Genomic DNA, 22,510 nt, shown 5'->3' on the forward strand with positions numbered 1-22,510 from the left:
ATATAAATAGAATTTGCCAGTTTTTTGTTGTCCTTGATTTTCATTGAGAATTTTTTTTTTTTTTTTTTAATGCGAAACATGAAGTCAATACGCATGATTTTCTTTCGAGTTTCCATCTGTGAGCTATTACACGACTGTGTCCCTCTCAAATGTTTTCACTCGCATCATCCGGTTTGTCTTAACAACAGGTTGGATGATCGACCCGGACAGCCGACCCAAATTTAAAGATCTAGTGAGTGATTTTTCCGCCATGGCCAGGGATCCGCCTCGCTACGTGGTCATTCAGGTAAGCAAGATTGAACTTGTTTCTCATATTTACCAGATGTGAATAATAATTAAACTGACTTGTTGTCGCAGAACGAAGAGCAGATGAGCCTATCCAGCCCCGTGGACAGTCAGTTCTTCCGGATGCTCCTGGAGGAGGACGGGAACAACATGAGGGAGCTGCTGGATGCTGAGAAGTACCTGGTGCCTCAACCCAACCTCTATCCAAGGTCGCCGGGAGATGGGGCGCCCTCAAACGGGCCATCCAGGCATCACTCCTATCGGGTCAGTCTGTCCTTCTACTACAGTTCACGTCAATTGCTTTTAACGTATTGACGGCCATAGATGTCCAATCTGTTTGAAGTGGGAGGTTGGCAGCGAATTCGCTACACCGCATGCCGCATGGTTGCTAACCATCATATGCTATTGTTTAGCCACAACTCGATTCATTACCTTATTATTAATCATCCTTCACACAGGCGCTGGAAAAAGAAATGTCGTTTAATCCATCTGCAGGCGACTGGGAGATCATGATTTTACGACACTGTGCGGGTGTGCGCTGGTACTCATGGGAAACGCAGTCTTCCTTAAAGCAAAACACTACTGCTTTTGTCCACCGGCGTCGCTAACATCAACCAAAAGTGATAAGTTACCTAGTGTTACTCTAAATCAGTGGTCTCAAACCGGTCCTCAAAGGGCCGCAGGGGGTACTGGATTTCATTCCAACCAAACGAGACAAATACCTTTTCACCAATCTGGTTTCTTACAAGTGTAATCAGTTGATTGCAATCAGGTGCTGCTTATGTTAGTAGAAACCTCATTGGTTTAACTGTTTGTGCTGGATCTGTTGGAACAAAAACCAGGACCCACTGCGGCCCTTTGTGGAGTCGGTTTGAGACCGCTGCTCTAAATATATTTTCATTTAGAATGTGTGAAAAAGTAAAGATCATATTTAGTTTTTTTAAAAAAATTTTTTTAATAATTTTTAATTTAAAAATTTTAAATTATAAGAAAAATGAGAGAATTAAGTTTTTGTCCTTGTTTTTTTAGTTTAAAAAAAGTTTTAACAATTTTTTCCCCTAAGTATTAAAAACATTAGGTATAGTGTTTTCTTTTTATTTAAAAAATTGTTCGAAATTTTCAAAAAACTAAGATAGCCAGTTTCCTTTTTATATATATAAATATTTTCAATTAAATTTGAAAAAAAAGTGAAAGGAAAAACTTTTTTTGTTGTTTGAGAGCATTTGGGAATATATCAAACATAAAAAAAAATAAAGAGGCGAATACTTAGTGTGAACTCTATAGCTGCCCTGTACGGCAATAGATGTCCAATCCATTTTGACTGGGAGAAACTGGCTGAGAATCAACAATCAAAATAGTTGTCGACTAATTTGATCATGTATTAATTGTTAATTATTCGATTAATATACGCCTCCCTATTTGTTTTTTTTTTTAAACTAACTACTCTCTCCAATCACTAGCAGAGCAGAGATCCGAGCTTAGATGTGGAACCCCCCACAGCTGCCCCAGCCCCTCGCAGCATGTACTCCTCCCTCAGCACGCTGGGACGCAGTCAGTACCCCACCCTCCCGGCGGGAGCCAGCGCCTCCAACGGTACGTGGACCCCTCTTTACCCCACGCTGGCACGCAGCCCCTCCGCCGGCGGCCAGTCGGACTCGGTCTTCCTGGACGGATCGACGGAGGACCCCTCGCTACCTCCTGCCAGCCCCGGACGCTACTGCAAGGACCCCACCTACGGAAGCCAGGGCGAGTTGGAGACGGACGGCCCCAACGGGTTCCTTCATCCCCCTCCTCTGCATCACACGCTGCCCAGGAGAAGTCACGTTTATAATCAAAACCACGTCTTGCCAGGTGGGTGCCGCTAAATGTCAATTTAGCTAGTTACTCATACGCTTTGGCTGTCTAAAAATAATAAACTCTTTGGCTGTCATTGACACCGATAGAAATCCAGTCCATTTTTGGGAGGGCTAGCAGCAAATGAGCGCATCTAGCACCGTCAATGGCACTGAACGAGTGATTAGTAATTATTCTCTGTTTCATTTGTTTTAATTTGGTAACACTTTATGTGACAGTGGATTGATAACACTGTCATAAGGCTGTCATAATTATGACATGGCACTGTCATGAATATTAAAGAATTCATATGACAGATCATTACAGTACGGTAAGTGTCTATTTATGTCCAGTCCGCATCTTTTACATCCATTCAAAAGTTGCATAATTTGCCAGATGACACTTACTGACATCTGTCATAAGCATTCATTCATTTAAGCATTAATGCTCATGACAGTGTCGTGTCATAACTATGACAGTCCTATGACACTGCTATCAAATAAATAAATCATGAAATAAAATAATACACCCCAAAAAAATTAAAATAAAATACTTTCTTTTTGTGAATGTTTGATATCTTTAAATAAAAATAGAAAATGGTCAATATTTTATTAACTTTTTTAAATTTTAAAATGTTCATTTTTAAAAATATATATATAAACAAGTATACAATATTGTCTTTATTTTTATACCGTATTTTTTAAAAATATTGTAGTAAATATTTTTGCCATTTTTTAAAAAAATACTGTTTTAAGTATTGTTTTTTTTTTTTTCATTGTAAGCAGTACTAAAACAGTAAATGCGCTTTTATTTGTACATTTTTAATTAAAAAATTACATTGCTTGAATAAAAAGTAAAATATATATTATTCTATATACATAATTATATTTATATACAGTATATGTATATATACATATATATTTCAAAATTTGAAAAAATATATGTACATTTTAATTTTTAATTAAACAAAAACCATTATCTTTTAAATACCAACAGCATATCTAAAAGCGGACAATATCGATTTTGATAATTTTTTATTCAATTGTTCATTTAGAAATAAATAAATAAACAAAATCAATCAATCCAGATTGATTACCATAATTTTCAGACTATAAGGCGCACCCGAGTATAAGCCGCCACCCACCAAATTTGAAACGAAAACGGCATTTGTTCATGGATAAGCCGTACCCTCACTGTATTATGTGATATTTACATCAAAAGATAACCGGTAACACTTTATTTGACAATGGCATCATGGGATGTTGCAGCGATACAAATGTAAATAACAATTAAAATTCATATTCTGTGCTAATTATTTCTTCAATTACTATTCCAGTTGTTTCGTAAATTGCTAGTTATGGTATTTGCTAACATGTTATTTGACAGTGGCGCCATAAGACTGTCATAAGACCATCATAATTATGACATGACACTGCCATGAGCTTTAATGAATGCTTATGTCATTTTGTGCCATCCGGTAAATTATCTCAATTTTGAATGGATGCAAAAGATTGAAGCTGGACATAAATGGGGTTGGTTACAGATACAGTTTGCCAAATGACATTTAGTGACATCGATCATAAACATTTATTAGTGCCCATGATACAGTCGTGTCATAATTATGACGATCTTATGGCAGTCTTATGACGCCGCAGTCAAATAGTGTTACCTATTAACCCAATAAATTAACAAATACGCCGGACTGTACTATAAACCGCAGGATTCAAAATGGGGGGGGGTATCAGCTTATAGTCTGAAAATTACGCTAATTGTTAGACCACAATCCCGTATTATTACAGGCGCTATCTTGAACATTGCACATTACAATCTGAATGGTGCCTTTCCTCTTTGCCTTTGAGAACAGACATCCTCAATTTTGAAAAAAATAAATAAAATCCTCCAAACAGGTGTTTTTTCAGCATCCCCCTTCTTCCCCGACTAAGTGCATCCATCCTGACTTTTTTGGAATATGTTACAGACATCAAGTTCAAAACGAGTGAAAATATCAACAGTATTCATATGCGTTTTTCTGCCTTTTTCGTTCCTCGTTCAGAGTACGTCAATCAGAATGTCCCCGAAAGCAGACCGGAGCGTCCGACCACGCTTCCCCGGAAGCTCACCAAAGTGGACCGCCGCCTCCCCAACGGCCTTAGTTCGGGCCACAGCGTGGACAACCCCAGGTACTTAGTCCCCTCTTCCCCGCCCGCCTTCGACAACCCTTACTACTTAGACCTCGTGGCCAAAGCCAAAGCCGCATCGTCGGCGGACGGCCCGACAGAACCGGAGCGTGGCGGACAAGTCAATGGATTTGTCACTCCCACCGCGGAGAATCCGGAATACCTTGGACTGGCGGACACCTGGAGCGGATATACATGAACCTCTTAAGCACGGGAAGATTAGCGGAATGGCAGCTTGTGAAGTGGAAACGGAAGTCCACCGACATATTTATGCAGCTTGAGTGTCTTTTTCGGATTGTGCGGGCAACTTAGAAGGTGACGACGCACTCTGACTCATCCATTCATTCACTTTTCCTGGTTTATGTTCCTTTCTGGAACAGTGGATTACTCAGCCTCTGTAAATAAGTCACCATCAAAGAACAACTGAGCATGGTTTGTCAAGCAATTTCCAACCGTTTCTCCATTTCAGGACCATTAGCATTCCGCTCGCTTTCTTCCACACCCTAGCGGGGGTCTTAAAAAGACACTTTGTTATGGTCAGAAGGGTCCCCTGTGTTGCCCATCTGGCCCAAAAGAATGAGGCGCTCTATGCAGAAGACGGCGGCAGCTGCAGCTTCTATGTGCTACCACCCGGAATGCATAAGCGTGCGTATCATACACCAGAAACGACGGTACGTATGAATTCCTCCGAAGCCTGGAGGCCACTGAATGTATCCCAACAATGGTGAAGGAATCTCATGAGTGCTCATTTTTTAACCTTTCATAGGACGAATGACTATTTTTAAATATTTTTAAAAATGAATGAAACCCATAAAGACCGGGCGTCCACGTACGTGGACATCACACCCAAAAATGTATTGTCCACATTAGCGCTGCCGCAATGATTATATTTCCCCCGATTAGTCTTTCGACTATTTTTACCACTAGTCTAATACATTTTTTGACTAATCTAGCGGTTATTTTTTAGTTGACGATAAAAGACAAAAGGAAAAGAAGTAGTAGTAAAGCGGGACTAGCAATGCGTCTACAAGCCCTAACACAATTTGACCAGTCACTGAAGCAGTGGTTCTTAACTTTGCTAAAGCTACTGAACCCTACAAGTTTCACAGGTGCATTCACCGAACCATTCGGAATTTCATAATAAAGCCATGTTGTTACGAATTAAAAACTTAGCAAGCTAGTACCTAGAATTCCTGTTTAAATTTCTTCCAGACTTCAAATTTGCTACAAACATTTTGGCCAGCTTCTTCCGTATTGTGTATTCACTGTGAATTGGATTTGTGTAAATAAATTGTCTCCACTTGTAAACATGTGACTCGTTTTATGTTGCTTCCTTAGCGAGCCGTCTACATTTTCATTGTCGCATCCAGGGGTTAATTTGTGCCTGATCCTGGCGGAACAAGATCCGGCACCTCTTGATTTTGGCCTCCCTGTGTTCCGGGACTTATTTGGGCAGATTCAGCACCTCTCGTATATAGAAAATAATAATAATAATATGTGGACTGGCGATTTCCGTAGCTCGTTCGTCGTTGTTCTTCGGGGAGGTGGTGTAGTTTAAAAAACACAAAGATGCCTCGGATGGCTGTTGCATGGAGACTATTATTGACTAAACAAAAACCAGCGGGGGACAGTCAGCCAGTCACCACCACACTCCCGCGCAACTTTTTTTGCTCCCGCTCTCTCCCCCTTATGCTCGCCCACTTCTTCTATGCCAAATTGGCAATGCCGGTCACACTGAGACTGGACAGCAGCCTCTTGGAGATGCCGGTAACAATGTTGTTTATAAAAATTTTATGTCCTTTGAAGGAGTCTGAGATATGTTGATGCACTGAAAAGCTGGACCAACAAATCAACCCTCTGATTTAAAAAAAAAAAAAAAAAAAAAACGTTGGAAATTTGTGGCATTTGGTGAGCAAGCAGCCAGAATCAAACGATACTTCAACATGCCAAAAAGAGTTGTATTTACTGTCCTTTTTTAAAAAGAAGGTAGATGGTTCAAAAGGAGTAAGAAAAGCAGCAACCGGCGAGGAGGGCAACTGCAGCGATCATGCTAACGGGCAGGACCAGTTGCAACAGGAGGCTAGCACCGCAGCAGCTAACTTGGTTCACGGAATTGTATTTAACATTACAGACATAATGTTACTCATCCAGAGTCTTTAGTTTAGGCTTAAGGTTATCAAAGGGTTATCAAATTTATCCCGATAACGGCGGTAATTAATTTTTTAAAAAATGTATCACGTTAAAATATTTAATGCAATTAATGCATGCGCTGCACGACCCACTCACGCATTGTCGCGCTCAACCTGTAATGGCGCCGTTTTATCTATATAGAGAGCTAAAAGGCAGCGTAAAATGAGTAGAGTGAATTTTGGCAGCCTTAGGAGCCTTTTTTTCATTGGCTAAAGCCTTACAATCCCTCTCCCTACGATTAGAAATATCGTGGGAAGCAATGTGGGGAAGCAAGGTAGCAATTGATCTTTTTCTTAACGCCCTATGTTATTTCCCAACGCAGAGAAGATATATCAATTGGTAGCACTAGGCACAGTCATGGTTGCTAAAGGCGTGTTACATCCACCCATCATGCATTTGGGCATGGCTACAGTATCATTTACTGAAAGCTCAACAAATACACTAGATGGCAATATTTAGTCACAATATACAAAGTCACAAGTCTTTCTATCCGTTGATCCCTCTCACAGAAAGAATGTTAATGTAAATGCCATCTTGAGGATTTATTGTCATAATAAACAAATACAGTACTTATGTACTGTATGTTGAATGTATATATTCGTCCGAGTTTTATTCATTTTTTTCTTAATGCATTGCCGAAATGTATATGATCGGGAAAAATTATCGGGAATGATTGGCATTGAATCGGGAGGAAAAAAAAAGCAATCGGATCGGGAAATATCTGGATCGGCAGATACTCAAACTAAAACGATCGGGATCGGATCAGGAGCAAAAAAACATGATCGGAACAACCCTAATTAATACCATGGATATTACCAAATTTGAGGCTTGCAAGTCCCATAGCATGGCAAGTAGGCATTTGCGTGTTGTTTTCAGCATCATTTTCTGCGTATGTTCCGGGACCTGTGCTCATCTCGTCATCCCTGCGCTGTCAAAGTACTTTGCGTTCCGGAACCTTATGATTTACAAATTAAGCACTGGTCACATCCTTGCATCACATACAATTTTCATGACGGATTTTTAAAATTATCTCCGCAGTTCACGCTGTCTGTAGGTCTGGTATACTTCCTCACACCAAGTGCCAGTCAACCTTCCACTGAGCAAACCGATTTCTCCTCCCATTAGATAGAGGGCTAACATTTGAAAAATAAAATAAAGCCTGTAAATTTAGGGCAAACCAGTCCAAATCCTGGTCTAAAACACCACTTTGCCTAGATTTAGTCAGCGTACAAAATAGGGCTCTGCATTTCTTAACCTTCACCGAACCCTTGAGGCCTCCTCACCGAGCCCCAGTTAAGAACCACTGCACTGGACTGAAATAGCTCCTTTAATGTTAGTTTCATAATGCACAAAGCTGAAAGACAACACGGTAATTTTAACTGCTACCTGCTGCTTTGAAAAAAATTCAACGATGCACGTTAATATGACGCACATAATGGCAACTTCAGTAAAACAATGTCGTTAGTTGGTTACATGGAATTAGGACCCTCCAGCTTTTTGTCTTCTGTCTTCTTTCAACAGGACACCTGGGTGAAGGTGTTTCAGGTGTTCGTACATAGTCGAGGTGCTGCCGTGGTACGCAAGCTCGGCTTTACTGTAAAAAGACTGCACATGACAGTGAAAATAAGACCATACTTTGGACACTCTGGTCAGCGTTTATGCTTTATTGTCCCGCTGTCCTCTTCCCTACTCGAAACTCTCGCCATCTTAACGCTGCACGTGTTTTCAACTTTTTTTTTTTTTTTTTTTTTGTATCAACTGTCGATGGTATGTTGTGCTCGTCGACACATTTACATCATTGATGACGTCAACTAATCGGGACTGCTCTAGTCCTCACATATGGACACCAGGCTTTAATTGTAATTCGATTATTTTCAGACCAACAGGAGGGAGGTCTCAAGTTCTCGCTCACTTTGTTCTTTGCGGTGAGGACATTAGCTAAACTTGCTACCCTTCAGTTATTCAGATTCATAAACGGATCGGAATTAAATTTGGTAGGTGTATCGTAGGGATGTATATGCATCAGAGCCAGATTTTTTTTTTTTTTTCATTGGCTGCAATTGACAGTGCTAGACGTCCAATCCATTTGAAGTTGGAGAGTTTTTTTTGTTTTTTTTAATTAATGATTATTGTGTTGTTTTAATACTGTTTTAATATCAATTTTTTATGTAAATACTAGGGCTGTCAAAATTATCGCGTTAACGAGCGGTAATTAATTTTTTAAATTAATCCCGTTAAAATATTTGACGCAATTAACGCACAAATGCCCCGCTCAAACAGATTAAAATGAGAGCACAGTGAAAGTTGTACTTGTGTTTTTCGGAGTTTTGCCACCCTCTGCTGGCGTTTGGGTGCAACTGATTTTATAGGCCTCAGCATCCATGAGCATTGCGTAAGTAGTTATTGACACCAACAATGGCGGGCTACTAGTTTATTTTTTGATTGAAAATTTTACAAATTTTATTAAAACGAAAACATGAAGAGGGGTTTTGATATAAAATTTCTATAACTTGTCTTTTAAGAACTCTTTCTAAAAGTCTTTCTATCCATGGATCGCTTTAACAGAATGTTAATAATGGTAATGCCATCTTGTTGATTTATTGTGATAATAAAGAAATACAGTACTTATGTACCGTATGTTGAATGTATATATCCATCTTGTGTCTTTCCATTCCAACAATAATTTACAGAAAAATATGGCATATTTTATAGATGGTTTGAATTGCGATTAATTACGATTAATTAATTTTTAAACTAATTAACTCGATTAAAAATTTTAATCATTTGACACCCCTAGTAAATACGTTTATAATTTAGTAAAAACGGAAATACACTCTAGTTATGGCCCCCAATAACTGTAAAGTGGTTATTCTTAATAGGTCTCAATTATAATTATTTTTTATTTGTAGTTATTGTTGTATTTTTCAATATTTTATATTTTTTTAATAAATGAAATAATAAATGTCAATACAAAGAAAATATCAAGTTAAAATGAATATAAACAGAAATAGACTCATTATGGTCTCCAAAAACGCACTAGTTTATTTTTTCATATTAACAGTAGGTCAACGTTATATTTTTTAATCATTTTTTGTATTTTATAAAAAGATGTATTTTTCAATGAAATAATAAAACTGGCATTAATATGATTTAAAAACTAAATAGGGCCCCCTATAACACTCTAATGTTGTTGTTTTTTTGTATTTCATAGTATGTCTTTTATATTAAAAACAAAAATCTTTTTAAAATGCTTTTTTTTTGACTCAAAATTGGAAAACAAAAAACAAATACACCCTAATTTGGCCCCGCAATAATTTTTTCCCCCCTTTAATAGTATTTAACACATTGGCTGCCATTGACATGGCTTGATGTCCAATTCATTTTGATCAAAATGGATTGGACGTCCATCGCCGTCAATGGCATCCGACTTACACGGCTGCCCTATGAATGGTTAACTTGAGCGCTCATGTTTTCAGTGTAGCTAAAGGGAGACGTTGTTTTATTTCCTGCCGCATTGCTAAAATTCCGCCCGGCAACACCACAAAAGTCACACAATGGCGTCCCAGTTAATCTTCAACTGTCTTTTCTGTCCTCGTGTCTGCTGGTGGCCAAAGAGAGGTCAACGTTAGTCAATGGGCGCATTGTCTGACCTCCTCGACAATGTTGAGGACGCAAACTTTCGCTCAGTTTTTTTGTTTTTACTGCCTCACAGCCAAACCTGCTAAAAATATAGATATATATGTATTGACATGTATTGTATAGAACTAAAAAAATCTCCAGGAAATTGTGCTTTAAAATGGATTACAATCAGATCAGTTTTGAACTTGAAGTTGTTGTTTTTTTAACTAACATATTTGGTTCTGAAACCTAATTTTACTGTTGAAAACGGTACATCAACATTATTACAGTGGCTTTCTTAAAGACAAATATTTTAGTAAACAACAAAAAATGGGCATTTTTCTTACACTGCCAAACTTTTATTTTTTGTACTATTTCTCCATCTTGTAAATACTGTATGTAATTGTGAATATTTTGTGATCAGTCTACTGTTGACAAAAAGCACACGATGAAGAAAAATGCTCAGTTGTACAGTGTGTGAACTTGTTTGCATATTGTGTGTGTTCAAGGAATAAACCATAGATATCACATATATAGATGTAGAAGTGAAAAGTCGGGGATTGGCGGTGTTAGTAACCAGCGGCCATCTTAAAGCAGTGGACTTCTCTGGCAGGCTGTTTTGCAGTGAGCCTGAGGTGAGTGATTTTCTCCATTAAAATGATGTATTTTTAAACAATATGATTTATAACAAACCATATCCAAAAGGAGCCAACTCTTTGAGCTTGGTAAAAACTAGGGCTCCAGCTATCGATAATTTTATTAGTCGATTAATCGATGAACCATTAGTTTGAATAATCGAGTAATCAGATAAGGTACATTAAAAATTAAATTACCTGAGCTGAGCCTCAAACGGTATAATAAAAAAATGAAGATCTATGTACAACAAAAGAACAATTGGCTAACTTTCATAGCAAAAGTCCGCTAGTTTGAATGCTATAAAATGCTAACTTTTTTACAATGCTCTTAACAAATGGTTGAGACCGTTATTCCCACAAAAATAGGCTAAATATACATATAAACTAAATTACGAATGCATTTAAAAAAAAAAAAAAAAAAACAGCTCAAACAAAAACTTGGCTTATGTTGGTCTTAACAAGGAGCACCTGGATTCAGCCATGTGAAATGAGGCAGACTAGAAGGCAGCGTATCCACCCAAATCAATAAAACTAAATGCAAACACTTTCAAAATAAACCATTACAACGCCACTTAAACGAATAGTTGAAGCAGCAAAATTTTAATTTGAATCTTTTTCTTTAATCGAATACTCGAGTTAATCGATTAATCGTTGCAGCACTAGTAAAAACTTTTGTAAGTGTTCTCAGCAGCGTGAGCGGATTTGAGTAGACTGGATGAAGCATTTAATAAAGACAAGTATTTTGCTATGTTATGCTTGTTTGAAAATAATTCAGTGGGACAGTAACATGTTTAAAACTTCATGAAAATTATCGTAATTTTCCCATTATAAGGCGCACTTGACTATAAGCTGCACCCACCAGATTTGACACTAAAACGGCACTTATCAATAAGCCGCAGATGTCCTCACTGTATTATAGGATATTTACACCAAAAGATTAACTGGTAACACTTTGTCTAGTATACGACTGTCATGAGACCAAATGAACAACCATTCTTTACTTCAAGAAGTTTCATTTGGCCATTATTGCTCCCTTGAGGGAGACAGTCGACCTCTGCTGCAACCTGCTGTCAACACTTTAGTTCAACATGCCTCCTAGCATGCATTGCAGCGCTACAGATGTAAATAATAATCAAAATTCATGTTCTGTGCTAATTATTTCTTCAGTCTTCTGTTCCAGTCGTTTCATTAATTGCTGGTTATGATATTTGTTAACTCTTTATTTGCCAGTGGCTCCATAAGACAATCATAATTATGACGTGACACTGTTATGAGCATGAGTGTATGTTTATAACAGATGTCATTTAGTGTTATACGGCGACTTATCTCACTTTTGAATGGATGTAAAAGATCCAAGCTGGGCATAAATGGAGTTAGTGACATGATTTGCTGGATGACACTTAATGACATCTGTCATAAGCATTCATAATGCCCATGATAGTGTCATGTCATAATTAGAACAGTCATATGACAGTCTTATGATGACACTGTCAAATATAGTGTTACCTATTAACCCAAATAAATCAACAAATAAGCCGCACAGGACTATAAGCCACAGGATTCAATATGAAGGAAAAAAATTATAAAGTTTATACCGGTAGTCTGAAAATTACAGTACATCTTTAGCGCTTGAAAACTATTTATTAAAATACAGAATACATAAGTTTTTTTTTTTTTTTTTAAATTTTGGTTTTAAAAAAAAAAACGAGGGGAGGGGGGGGACTTGTCATATATGTATCTCTTTCCAATGCTAAATCTTGAAAAAATACATTGAACACACCCAAAAATATATATTTATTTATGTAAATAAGCTCCGCCCCTACTTCGCGGATATCAATTATCACGGGGGTGTCCCCATTAACGGGTGATTACTGTATATTTTTATTCTGTTAATTGCTCATCTCTGACATTTATGAAAAACCAAGCTGTATGAAATTTATTTAGCAATTTATAGCAGCTTAAAAGGACACGCTTAATTGACTATAATCATGGAAGGGAAAAATACCCCCCGAAAATCTACAAAAGTACTGAAATTTTACTCAAAAGTACTGGTGTAAAATCTACTCAAAGTACAAAATAACTGATTTTACATTTACTCAAAGTCGAAGTTACTATTTTTGTGGAAAACTTTTTTCACGGTTGTACAAAATTGGAAAGACAACTAAAATTACGTGATAGCAACTACTTATGTGAGCACAATACTAACGTCTCAATTTGGTGTAAATGACTGTTCACAATGCTGATTACTAAAGTACAGCTCGTAGCTGAAGATAGCATAATGATAATATTGTACCGTACCTTGACTTTTATGATTATGATGTCTGTGACGGTGGACCACATACAATATCACGCAAGTATTCATTATACGGATGTCGGGCCAATCGCTCCAATTTTCGGAGGATCGAAATCAGGTAAAAAGGATCGGGTTTTTAATTTTAAAAATTGATTTATTTTTCTGTTTCATGCCCGTAGAGCCCCACACTCTCCCTTCTGCTGCTTTTTTTGGTCAGAAGTGCAGCAGAAGTTTGCTAGTTAGTTAACGATGATTGACAGGTTTGTAGCTTTGATCTGGTAAGTGAAGGCTCTGGAGCTCTACAGGCAAAGGCACGAATGTGTCAGGCATCGTTTAGTCAATCTTCGTTGTCAGAGGCTGTTTTCTTCAGGGTGAGCGTCAAATCGTGAAGGATTTTGAGTGGACTCACTCGTATGAATGTGATGGAGAGTGATTAGAAGCATGGCGTTAAAGGTGATTCAATGAAAATTATGGGTGTGCCTACATTTTGTGCTGTGTGCAAAAAGTAAGAGTGGAGCCTTGGCGATTTAAATCGCAATGTTAACTTTTTACAATATCATCAAGGCCCTAATTTGCATTTTCTAAGAGCTGAAAAGTAACAAAATAATCCAGAAATACAATGGCATTGCCAGAAGATACAAAAATATGTACCTTTTATAGTCTGCAACACTCCTGGAAAAAGTGAAAGGGGAAGTACTGTAAAACGTACAGTAGTGCAACATGTTTGGAACTTTTGTTCAAATTATATGAGATAAATAACTTTTTCCGGTATCTGATCGGGATTCTGTATCGGCAGATTCTCAAAATCATGTGACTGCAAAAATATGCGATCGAGACATCCTTAATTTATAATGTATTTGAGTAAATTAACTCCAACCAAATTGAGTGAAAGTAAAATGAATAAATTTTAAGACCCAAAATTAAAAGTGACAAAGCTACTAAATGGCACTGTCACAAAATGGCTGACAAATGATCACAGAGCGCTTTACACATCTAGCTAGTAGCTACATTTGATATCTATGGAATAAAACACAATTTCACTTTACAACAGGGGTCTCCAAACTACAGCCCGCCTCCACATTTGGTCTGCCCCCCTGAACAATACCAGAGAGCATTTTGAATTTTTTTTTTTTTTTTCTCAATAGTGTTATTTATTTCCTGGCCTTTTTGTGTGAAGAACTCAGAAAGGGTTATTTGGTTATCTATTTTAATAGTGTTATTATTATTTATTATTATTATATTATATTATTATTTTATTTACTTTTGTTCCGTGAAGAATCCAGAAAGGGTTATTTGATTGTGGCTTTCTGAAAAACGATAATTTTTTTACATTTAGGCACTCCTGCAATCGTCACGCTTTTTCTGTTACAAACTGACCTCATCAGAGAAGGGAAAAGTTATGTGGCCCTCACAGGAAAAAGTTTGGGGACCCCTGCTTTACAACGTTAACGCTACAAAAGGAACATTTGCTGACATCTAGTGTTTATATGTGTAACTACAGCAAATGTTAAAATATGATGCTCACTGAGGTGATGGAAAGCAACCGTCGACGTACTGCATTTACTTTGGTTAATGCCATTGACGGCCATGTATGTCAATTCTAATGACGCCAATGTACTTGGACTCCATTTACGCATATTGATGGCCATGGACGTCCAAATTTCCCATTTCAAATGGCACTGATGCCACTGACCGCCATGTACGTCAATTCTATTGATGCCAATGGACTTGGACTCCAATGACGCATTTGTAAGTGGATCCTATTGACGGCCATGGACGTCCAAATTTCCCATTCATTTCCAATGGCAAAAAAACCCGTGTCCCCAAATATTGTCCCCGAAATGTCCCCAAATCATCATGGGCGGGGCTAAAATCTGGATCTCCGCACAGCAAAGCCCCATAGCAATTCCTCCAGAAATTGCAGTTTCTAGTTTTTAACGTGATCCTCAAGTGAGGTCATGCTTTGGGATTGAACAATTTACAAAAAAACAGTGAAATCGAGTACACAAAATCATTTGTTTCATTGACAAGCCTGCAATATTTAATTCTAAGGCATTGAGCTTTCACAACATACAAGACAACAAACTATTAACAGTCACTAACTAGCATGAAAATCTTTTGTGACTACCCTACTATAAGTTCCATATACAATGGGGCAAATAAGTATTTAGTCAACCATTAATTGTGCAAGTTGTCCCACTTGAAAATATTAGAGAGGCCTGTAATTGTCAACATGGGTAAACCTTAACCATGAGAGACAGAATGTGGAAAACCCAGAAAATCACATTGTTTGATTTTTAAAGAATTTATTTGCAAATCATGGTGGAAAAAAAGTATTTGGTCAATACCAAAAGTTCATCTCAATACTTTGTTATGTAGCCTTTGTTGGCAATAACGGAGGCCAAACGTTTTCTGTAACTCTTCACAAGCTTTTCACACACTGTTGCTGGTATTTTGGCCCATTCCTCCAAGCAGATCTCCTCTAGAGCAGTGATGTTTTGGGGCTGTCGTTGGGCAACACGGACTTTCAACTCCCTCCACAGATTTTCTATGGGGTTGAGATCTGGAGACTGGCTAGTCCACTCCAGGACCTTGAAATGCTTCTTACGAAGCCACTCCTTTGTTGCCCTGGCTGTGTGTTTGGGATCATTGTAATGCTGAAAGACCCAGCCACGTCTCATCTTCAATGCCCTTGCTGACGGAAGGAGATTTTCACTCAAATTCTCTCGATACATGGCCCCATTCATTCTTTCTTTTACACAGATCAGTCGTCCTTGTCCCTGTTTAGAAAAACAGCCTCGAAGCATGTTTCCACCCCCATGCTTCACAGTGGGTATGGTGTTCTTCAGATGCAATTCAGTATTCTTTCTCCTCCAAACACGAGAACCTGGGTTTCTACCAAAAAGTTCTATTTTGGTTTCATCTCTGACCATAACACATTCTCCCAGTCCTCTTCTGGATCATCCAAATGCTTTCTAGCGAACCACAGACGGGCCTGGACGTGTACTTTCTTCAGGAGGGGGACACGTCTGGCAGTGCAGGATTTGAGTCCCTGGCGGCACATTGTGTTACTGATAGTAGCCTTTGTTACTGTGGTCCCAGCTCTCTATAGCAGGGGTCCCCAACCTATTCCACTAAGGCACACTGTGGGTGCAGGATTTCATTCTTACCAAACAAGATGACAACACTTTTTCCCCAATCTGGTGTTTTACAAGTGCAATCAGTTGATTGCAGTCAGGTGTGGCTTGTTTTAGCAGAAGCCTCATTGGTTCAACTGTCTCTGCTGGATCGGCTGGAACAAAAACCAGGACCCACAGTGTGCCTTGAGGACTGGGTTGAAAACCCCTGCTCTATAGGTCAGGGGTGGGCAAACTATTACACAGAGGGCCGCTGTGGGTGCGGGTTTTTGCTGCAAGAGGACACCTTTTCACCAATCTGGTGTGTTATAAGTGCAATCAGTAGATTGCAGTCAGGTGCTTTTTGTTTCCATTGAAACCTCATTGGTTAAAAGCTCGGTGCTGGATCAGTTGGAACACAGACCAGGACCCACTGCGGCCCTCGAGAACCGGTTTGCCCACCCCTGCTATAGGTCATTCACTGGGTCCCCCCGTGTGGTTCTGGGATTTTTGCTAACCGTTCTTGTAACATTTTGACGCCACGGGGTGAGATCTTGCATTGAGCCCCAGATCAAGGGAGATTATCAGCGGTCTTGAATGTCTTCCATTTTCTAATAATTGCTCCCACAGTTGATTTCTTTACACCAAGCGTTTTACCTATTGCAGATTCAGTCTTCCCAGCCTTGTGTCCTTCGACAGCTCTTTGGTCTTGGCCATAGTCGAGTTTGGAGTGTGACTGACAGAGATTGTGGCCAGGTGTCTTTTATACCGATAATGAGTTAAAAAATGTGCCATTAATACAGGTAACGAGTGGAGCCTCGTTAGACCTCGTTTGAAGAAGTTAGACCTCTTTGACAGCCAGAAATCTTGCTTGTTTGTAGGTGACCAAATACCTATTTCCACTCTAATTTGGAAATAAATTCTTTAAAAATCAAACAATGTGATTTTCTGTTTTTTTTCCCACATTCTGTCTCTCATGGTTGAGGTTTACCCATGTTGACAATTACAGGCCTCTCTAATCTTTTCAAGTAGGAGAACTTGCACAATTGGTGGTTGACTAAATACTTATTTGCCCCACTGTACGTTAATCAATTCTACCTTGAGTTTCTTCTGAACAATTTCAGTTCTATCTCAAATTTTTCATTCCTGTCACTTATAGTATCTTAGCCTTAGACAATCTAATTTGCCAATGTTACCTAAATAGAGCATGGGCATGACGACGGACCCCGACGTTGAAGTTAGAGCGACTGGAATCCCGATGGTGCATATGAAATGTCGCAAATTGGGCATCAAGGGGATTCCAAATATGAAGAGAATCGTGGGTGGGAGGTAGGAAATGACCACTACCACCAAACTGTTAGTGAGAATGTGAATGGCTTTCTTCTTCTGCGGGTGAACACCTTTGCGGTCCTTCGCCGGCGCTACCAACGCCTGCAGGATAAAGACGTCGCAGATCCCAATGACCACCATGGCGACAATGAAGTACGTTGTGGAAAACAACGAATAGTACAACATGGGGTAGCGGAAGTAAATCCCGCCCGAGATCAAGGTCACCATCCAAACCGCCGCCACCCCGATCGCCCTGGGCGTCACACTTTTCATCCTCCGGTAGAAGATTGGGTGAAGCACGGCCACGTAGTAATCCAGACAGATGCACGCCATCATTAGCGGCCGTCCACAAATGTTCAAAGCGCTCCCCGCGTCAGCAATAGACTCTACCAACTTGATTTTGAATTTAAACACACTGCCGATGGTGATCAGTAGAATAATTAAGAAACCGGCGTCCATGATGGAGAGGTTCAAGATAAACAGATTGCTGGAAGTGACAAGAGCTCTGTCTCTGTAGGCTTTATACATCTCCCACAAGATGGCCAAACTTGCGGGAAGACCTACAACGCAGCAAATCAATGAAGAAAGCCCCCAGATGTAAATCCCAATTTCCATCCCGGCGCATATCTCCAAAATGTGCATGTCCTCCAAATCTGTGAAGACAGAGGAATTGTTGGCCATCCTCAATGGAGCACAAACGCGAAAACCGTTTCTGCTCGTTTACTTGCTTTCCCTTTTGCGTGGTTGACGCTTAATGCAAGCAATTTGCAAATTCCTGGCTGGTTTTGCGAGGCCAAGCACGTATTTATGTAAAGGAGGTGTTAACCAAACATGAGCGCATCATGTGTTTACAATGACACGGCTTCATTTCAATCTTATTTGGAAGATTTTACACTTAATCAAAGCTCATCCTCAATGTGCTGTCATGTCAAGCCACTGTATACTTGAGACCAGACCTGGTTTAAGGTTTCGGACTTATTCGTAAGTCGTGGTCCTGAACGCAGCAATACAACAGAACTGGTAGTGCCGGTTGATGTAATGTACGCTCAAGACTGGACCTGGGTTAAGGTCTCATCCTCATCCTAGCCCTCGGACTTGACTCCCAAGCACTGTAGCCATGGTCTTGATCCTTGTTCTTGTTCAGTCTTGGTCTTCCAAAAACTGAACACACAAAAATTACGCTTAACTGGTCAGAGTCTCGCAGCCACGTCAAGGTAACATTTGTACGTTGCAAGGTCTCAGACTTGACTTAAAAAAGATTCCGGCTTGATCTTGTCTCGGGGATTTCTGGTTTCAGGAAAGTCATGGTCTTGAACGCAACACTACAACAGAGCTGGTACTGCCGGTTGATGTAACGTACGCGCAAGACCGGACCTGGTTTAAGGTCTCATCCTCATCCTAGCCCTCGGACTTGACTCCCAAGAACTGTAGCCTGGGTCTTGATCCTTGTTTTTGTTCAGTCTTGTCCTTCTTAAAACTACACACACAAAAAATACGCTTAACTGGTCAGAGTTTCGCAGCTACGTCAAGCTAACATTTGTACGTTGTAAGATCTCAGACTTGACTTAAGAAAGACTCGGTTTTGGTCTTGACTTCCAAAAGTCTTGATCTTGAGTTGTCTCAGTCATTTCTAGTTTAAGGGAAGTCGTGGTCTTGAACGCAACACTACAACAGATCTGGTAGTGCCGGTTAATGTATTGTACGCTCAAGACCGGACCTGGTTTAAGGTCTCATCCTAGCCCTAAGACTTCACTCCCAAGAACTGTAGCCTGGGTCTTGATCCTTGTTTTTGTTCAGTCTTGCTCTTCTAAAAACTACACAAAAAAATTACGCTTAACTGGAGTTTCGCAGCCACGTCAAGCTAACATTTTCACGTTGTAAGGTCTTAGACTTGACTTCAGAAAGACTTGGTCTTGGTCTTCCAAAAGTCTTGATCTTGACTTGTCTTAGTGATTTCTGGTTTCGAGCAAGTCTTGGTCCTGGTCTAGAGTGCTATGTCAGAACCCCACGACTGGACCTCTCAAGTAGGGCTGTTCGATTTTGCCTAACAACAAAATCATGATCACTTTCTCTCAATCCCGATTTTTCATTGTCAATTTCGATTTGTTGGCAAAATAAAAATGACACAGTACAGTAATCTCTCACTACTTCGCTCTTCAAACTTCACACCCTCAGTCCATTGCGGATTTTTTTTTTCAATTAAAACATAAATTAAAAAATTCAGTATTTAATAGAGCTGTCCCGATCCGATCCCGTAGTCTCTCACTCCGGTCGTTTTTCTTGATCAGGCAGTATACTGAAGTTGCTTGTTAAAGTTAACGATGATTGACAGACATTAAGTTTTGCTCTTGCCAGAGATGCTGGGAAGCCGAAACCTTAAGGCGCCACATGCATCAATCATCGTTTAACCTGTTAAACAGTTGCTGTGGCAACTCGTCGTGTGTAAATGAGCAGGTTGAGTGGATTTTAGTCGACTCTCATTGAAGCATTTAATAAGGACCAGTATTTTTCTACTTTATTCTTTAAAAATAATTCAGTGGGACAGTAACATGTTTAAAAGTTATCATAATTATTACAATTCAATTGCTTAAAAACAAAATAAAATGTACATATATTCAGTACATAAGCTTTTTTAATTGGGGGAAAAAAAGTGGAAAAAAAAAAAAACGTTCAAACAAGAAAAAAACAACTAAAATTTTGGTTTGGGGCGCTACTTTACGGTTTTTCACCTATCGCATCGGGCTCTGTACTGTCCGTGACAGTAGGTCGGGGATATATTAAAAACAAAAACCCGAGGTAAAACTGCGGTAAGAGGCAGACAAATGAAAAAAAACAAGGCAATGATTCAACTAACAACAGAGGGATGTACAAACTGTCATATGGCAGCAAGCCAATATCTCGGCAAGCCGCCTAGGATCGGTTTAAATACACTGCTGATGAGCTGGAAGTGGATGCAGGTACAACATTGGGAACTAATCCCACATCTCTGGAACAAAACAATCAGACCAGCAGTAGAATGTGACGAAATCATGCCAATCGTCATACTAGCTTCGCTTGCTAGTTAGCACAGCTATTCTCCCAGTCCAGGCCAACCGCATCATCCGAGTGCATTGCGCCAGTAAAACATGGCGCCCTCCGTAGGTCAAAACGTAAGAAACGTTAGAGATTTTTAAATCAATAATATGGCAATAATATGTGTTTCTAATAACTAGGGCTGTCAAACGATTAAAATTTTTAATCTAGTTAATTACAGCTTAAAAATTGATTAATCGCAATTCAAACCATCTCTAAAATATGCCATATTTTTCTGTAAATTATTGTTGGAATGGAAAGATAAGACACAAGACTGATATATACATTCAACATACGGTACATAAGTATTTGTTTATTATAACAAAAAATCCACAAGATGGCATTTACATTATTAACATTCTGTTAAAGCGATCCATGGATAGAAAGACTTGTAGTTCTTAAAAGATAAATGTTAGTACAAGTTATAGAAATTTTCTATTAAAACCCCTCTTAATGTTTACGTTTGATTAAAATTTGTAAAATTTTCATTCAAAAAATAAACTAGTAGCTCGCCATTGTCGATGTCAATAATTACACCATGCTCACTCATTGTGCTTAAACCCATAAAATCATTTGGACCCAAGCGCCAGCTGAGGGCGCCAAACACCAAAAAACAAGTAACAAGCAGACATTACACTGCTGTCATTTTAATCTGTTTGAGCGGGGCATGTGCGTTAATTGCGTCTAATATTTTAACGTGATTAATTAAAAAAATTAACGCCCGTTAACGCGATAATTTTGACAGCCCTACTAATAACATATTTTAGTAAAAGAGAACAATTGTAGCTTAAAAGAGCCTACAAGTCTTTAAGTCCGAAGATCCCTTTAAACTGCTTCCAGATAATTTCAGTTCTATCTCAAATTTTCCATTCCTGTCACTTACAACACCAAAGCCTTAGACAATCTAATTTGCCAATGTAACTTAAATACAGCACTGGCATGACGGCGGACCCTGACGTTGAAGTAATAGCGACTGGAATCCCGATGGTGCATATGAATTGCTGCAAATCGGGTATCAAGGGGAGTCCGAATATGAAGAGAACCGTGGGTGGGAGGTAGGAGATGACCACCATGACCAAACTGTTGGTGAGTATGTGAATAGCTTTCTTCTTCTGCGGGTGGACACCTTTGCGGTCCTTCGCCGGCGCTACCAACGCCTGCAGGATGAAAGCGTCGCAGATGCCGATAACCACCATGGCGACGATGAAGTACGTTGTGGAAAACAACGAATAGTACAACATGGGGTAGCGGAAGTAAATCCCGCCTGAGATCAAGGTCAACATCCAGACTGCCGCCACGCCGACCGCCCTTGGCGTCACACTTTTCATCTTGCGGTAGAAGATAGGGTGAACCACAGCCACGTAGAAATCCAGACAGATGCACGCCATCATAAGCGGTCGTCCGCATAGGTTCAAAGCAAACACCCCGCTGTTGAAAGACTCCAGCAGACCAGGTTTAAATTTAAACACACTGACGACTGCTATCGGTTGGAATAATAATAAGATGGTGTCCATGATTGAGAGGTTCAACAGAAACAGATTGATGGATGTGACAGGAGCTCTGCCTCTGTAGGCTTTATACATCTCCCACAAAATGGCTAAACTTGCGGGAATGCCCACAACGCAGGATAGGATGGAAAAAACACTCCAAATGTAAAGTCCGGTCTCCATGCCAACGCACATCTCAAGAATGAGTCCTTTCTCCAAAGCTGGGAAAACGGAGGAATTGTTGGCCATCCTCAAAGGAGCACAAATCCAAAATCCGTTTCTGCTCCTTTACCTTTCGCTTGGCTGACGGTTAATAACAACAACTTGCAAATTCCTGACTGGTTTTACCCAGTCAAGCACGTATTTATGGAAAACGGGTGCTACATTAGCACATCATGTGTTTACAATGACACGGCCTGCTTCATTTCAATCTTATTTGGAAGATTTTACACTTAATCAAAGTTCTTCCTCAATG

The 22,510-nt window shown here is 39.4% G+C and overlaps 1 protein-coding gene across 1 annotated transcript in view; it reads left to right on the forward strand.

Moving 5' to 3' along the window:
• Positions 1–11,456, forward strand: part of erbb2 (erb-b2 receptor tyrosine kinase 2) — a 48,828-nt gene extending 37,372 nt beyond the window's left edge. The window contains exons 24-27 of the mRNA XM_057825720.1: positions 189–286; positions 358–549; positions 1,749–2,136; positions 4,172–11,456. Of these exons, the coding sequence (XP_057681703.1) occupies positions 189–286; positions 358–549; positions 1,749–2,136; positions 4,172–4,494 (1,001 nt within the window). The 3' untranslated portion in view covers positions 4,495–11,456. The remainder of the gene's footprint in view (positions 1–188; positions 287–357; positions 550–1,748; positions 2,137–4,171) is intronic.
• Positions 11,457–22,510: the final 11,054 nt, after the last annotated feature.

This window comes from Corythoichthys intestinalis, chromosome 21 (genome assembly GCF_030265065.1).
Source record: "Corythoichthys intestinalis isolate RoL2023-P3 chromosome 21, ASM3026506v1, whole genome shotgun sequence".
Lineage (NCBI taxonomy): Eukaryota > Metazoa > Chordata > Actinopteri > Syngnathiformes > Syngnathidae > Corythoichthys > Corythoichthys intestinalis.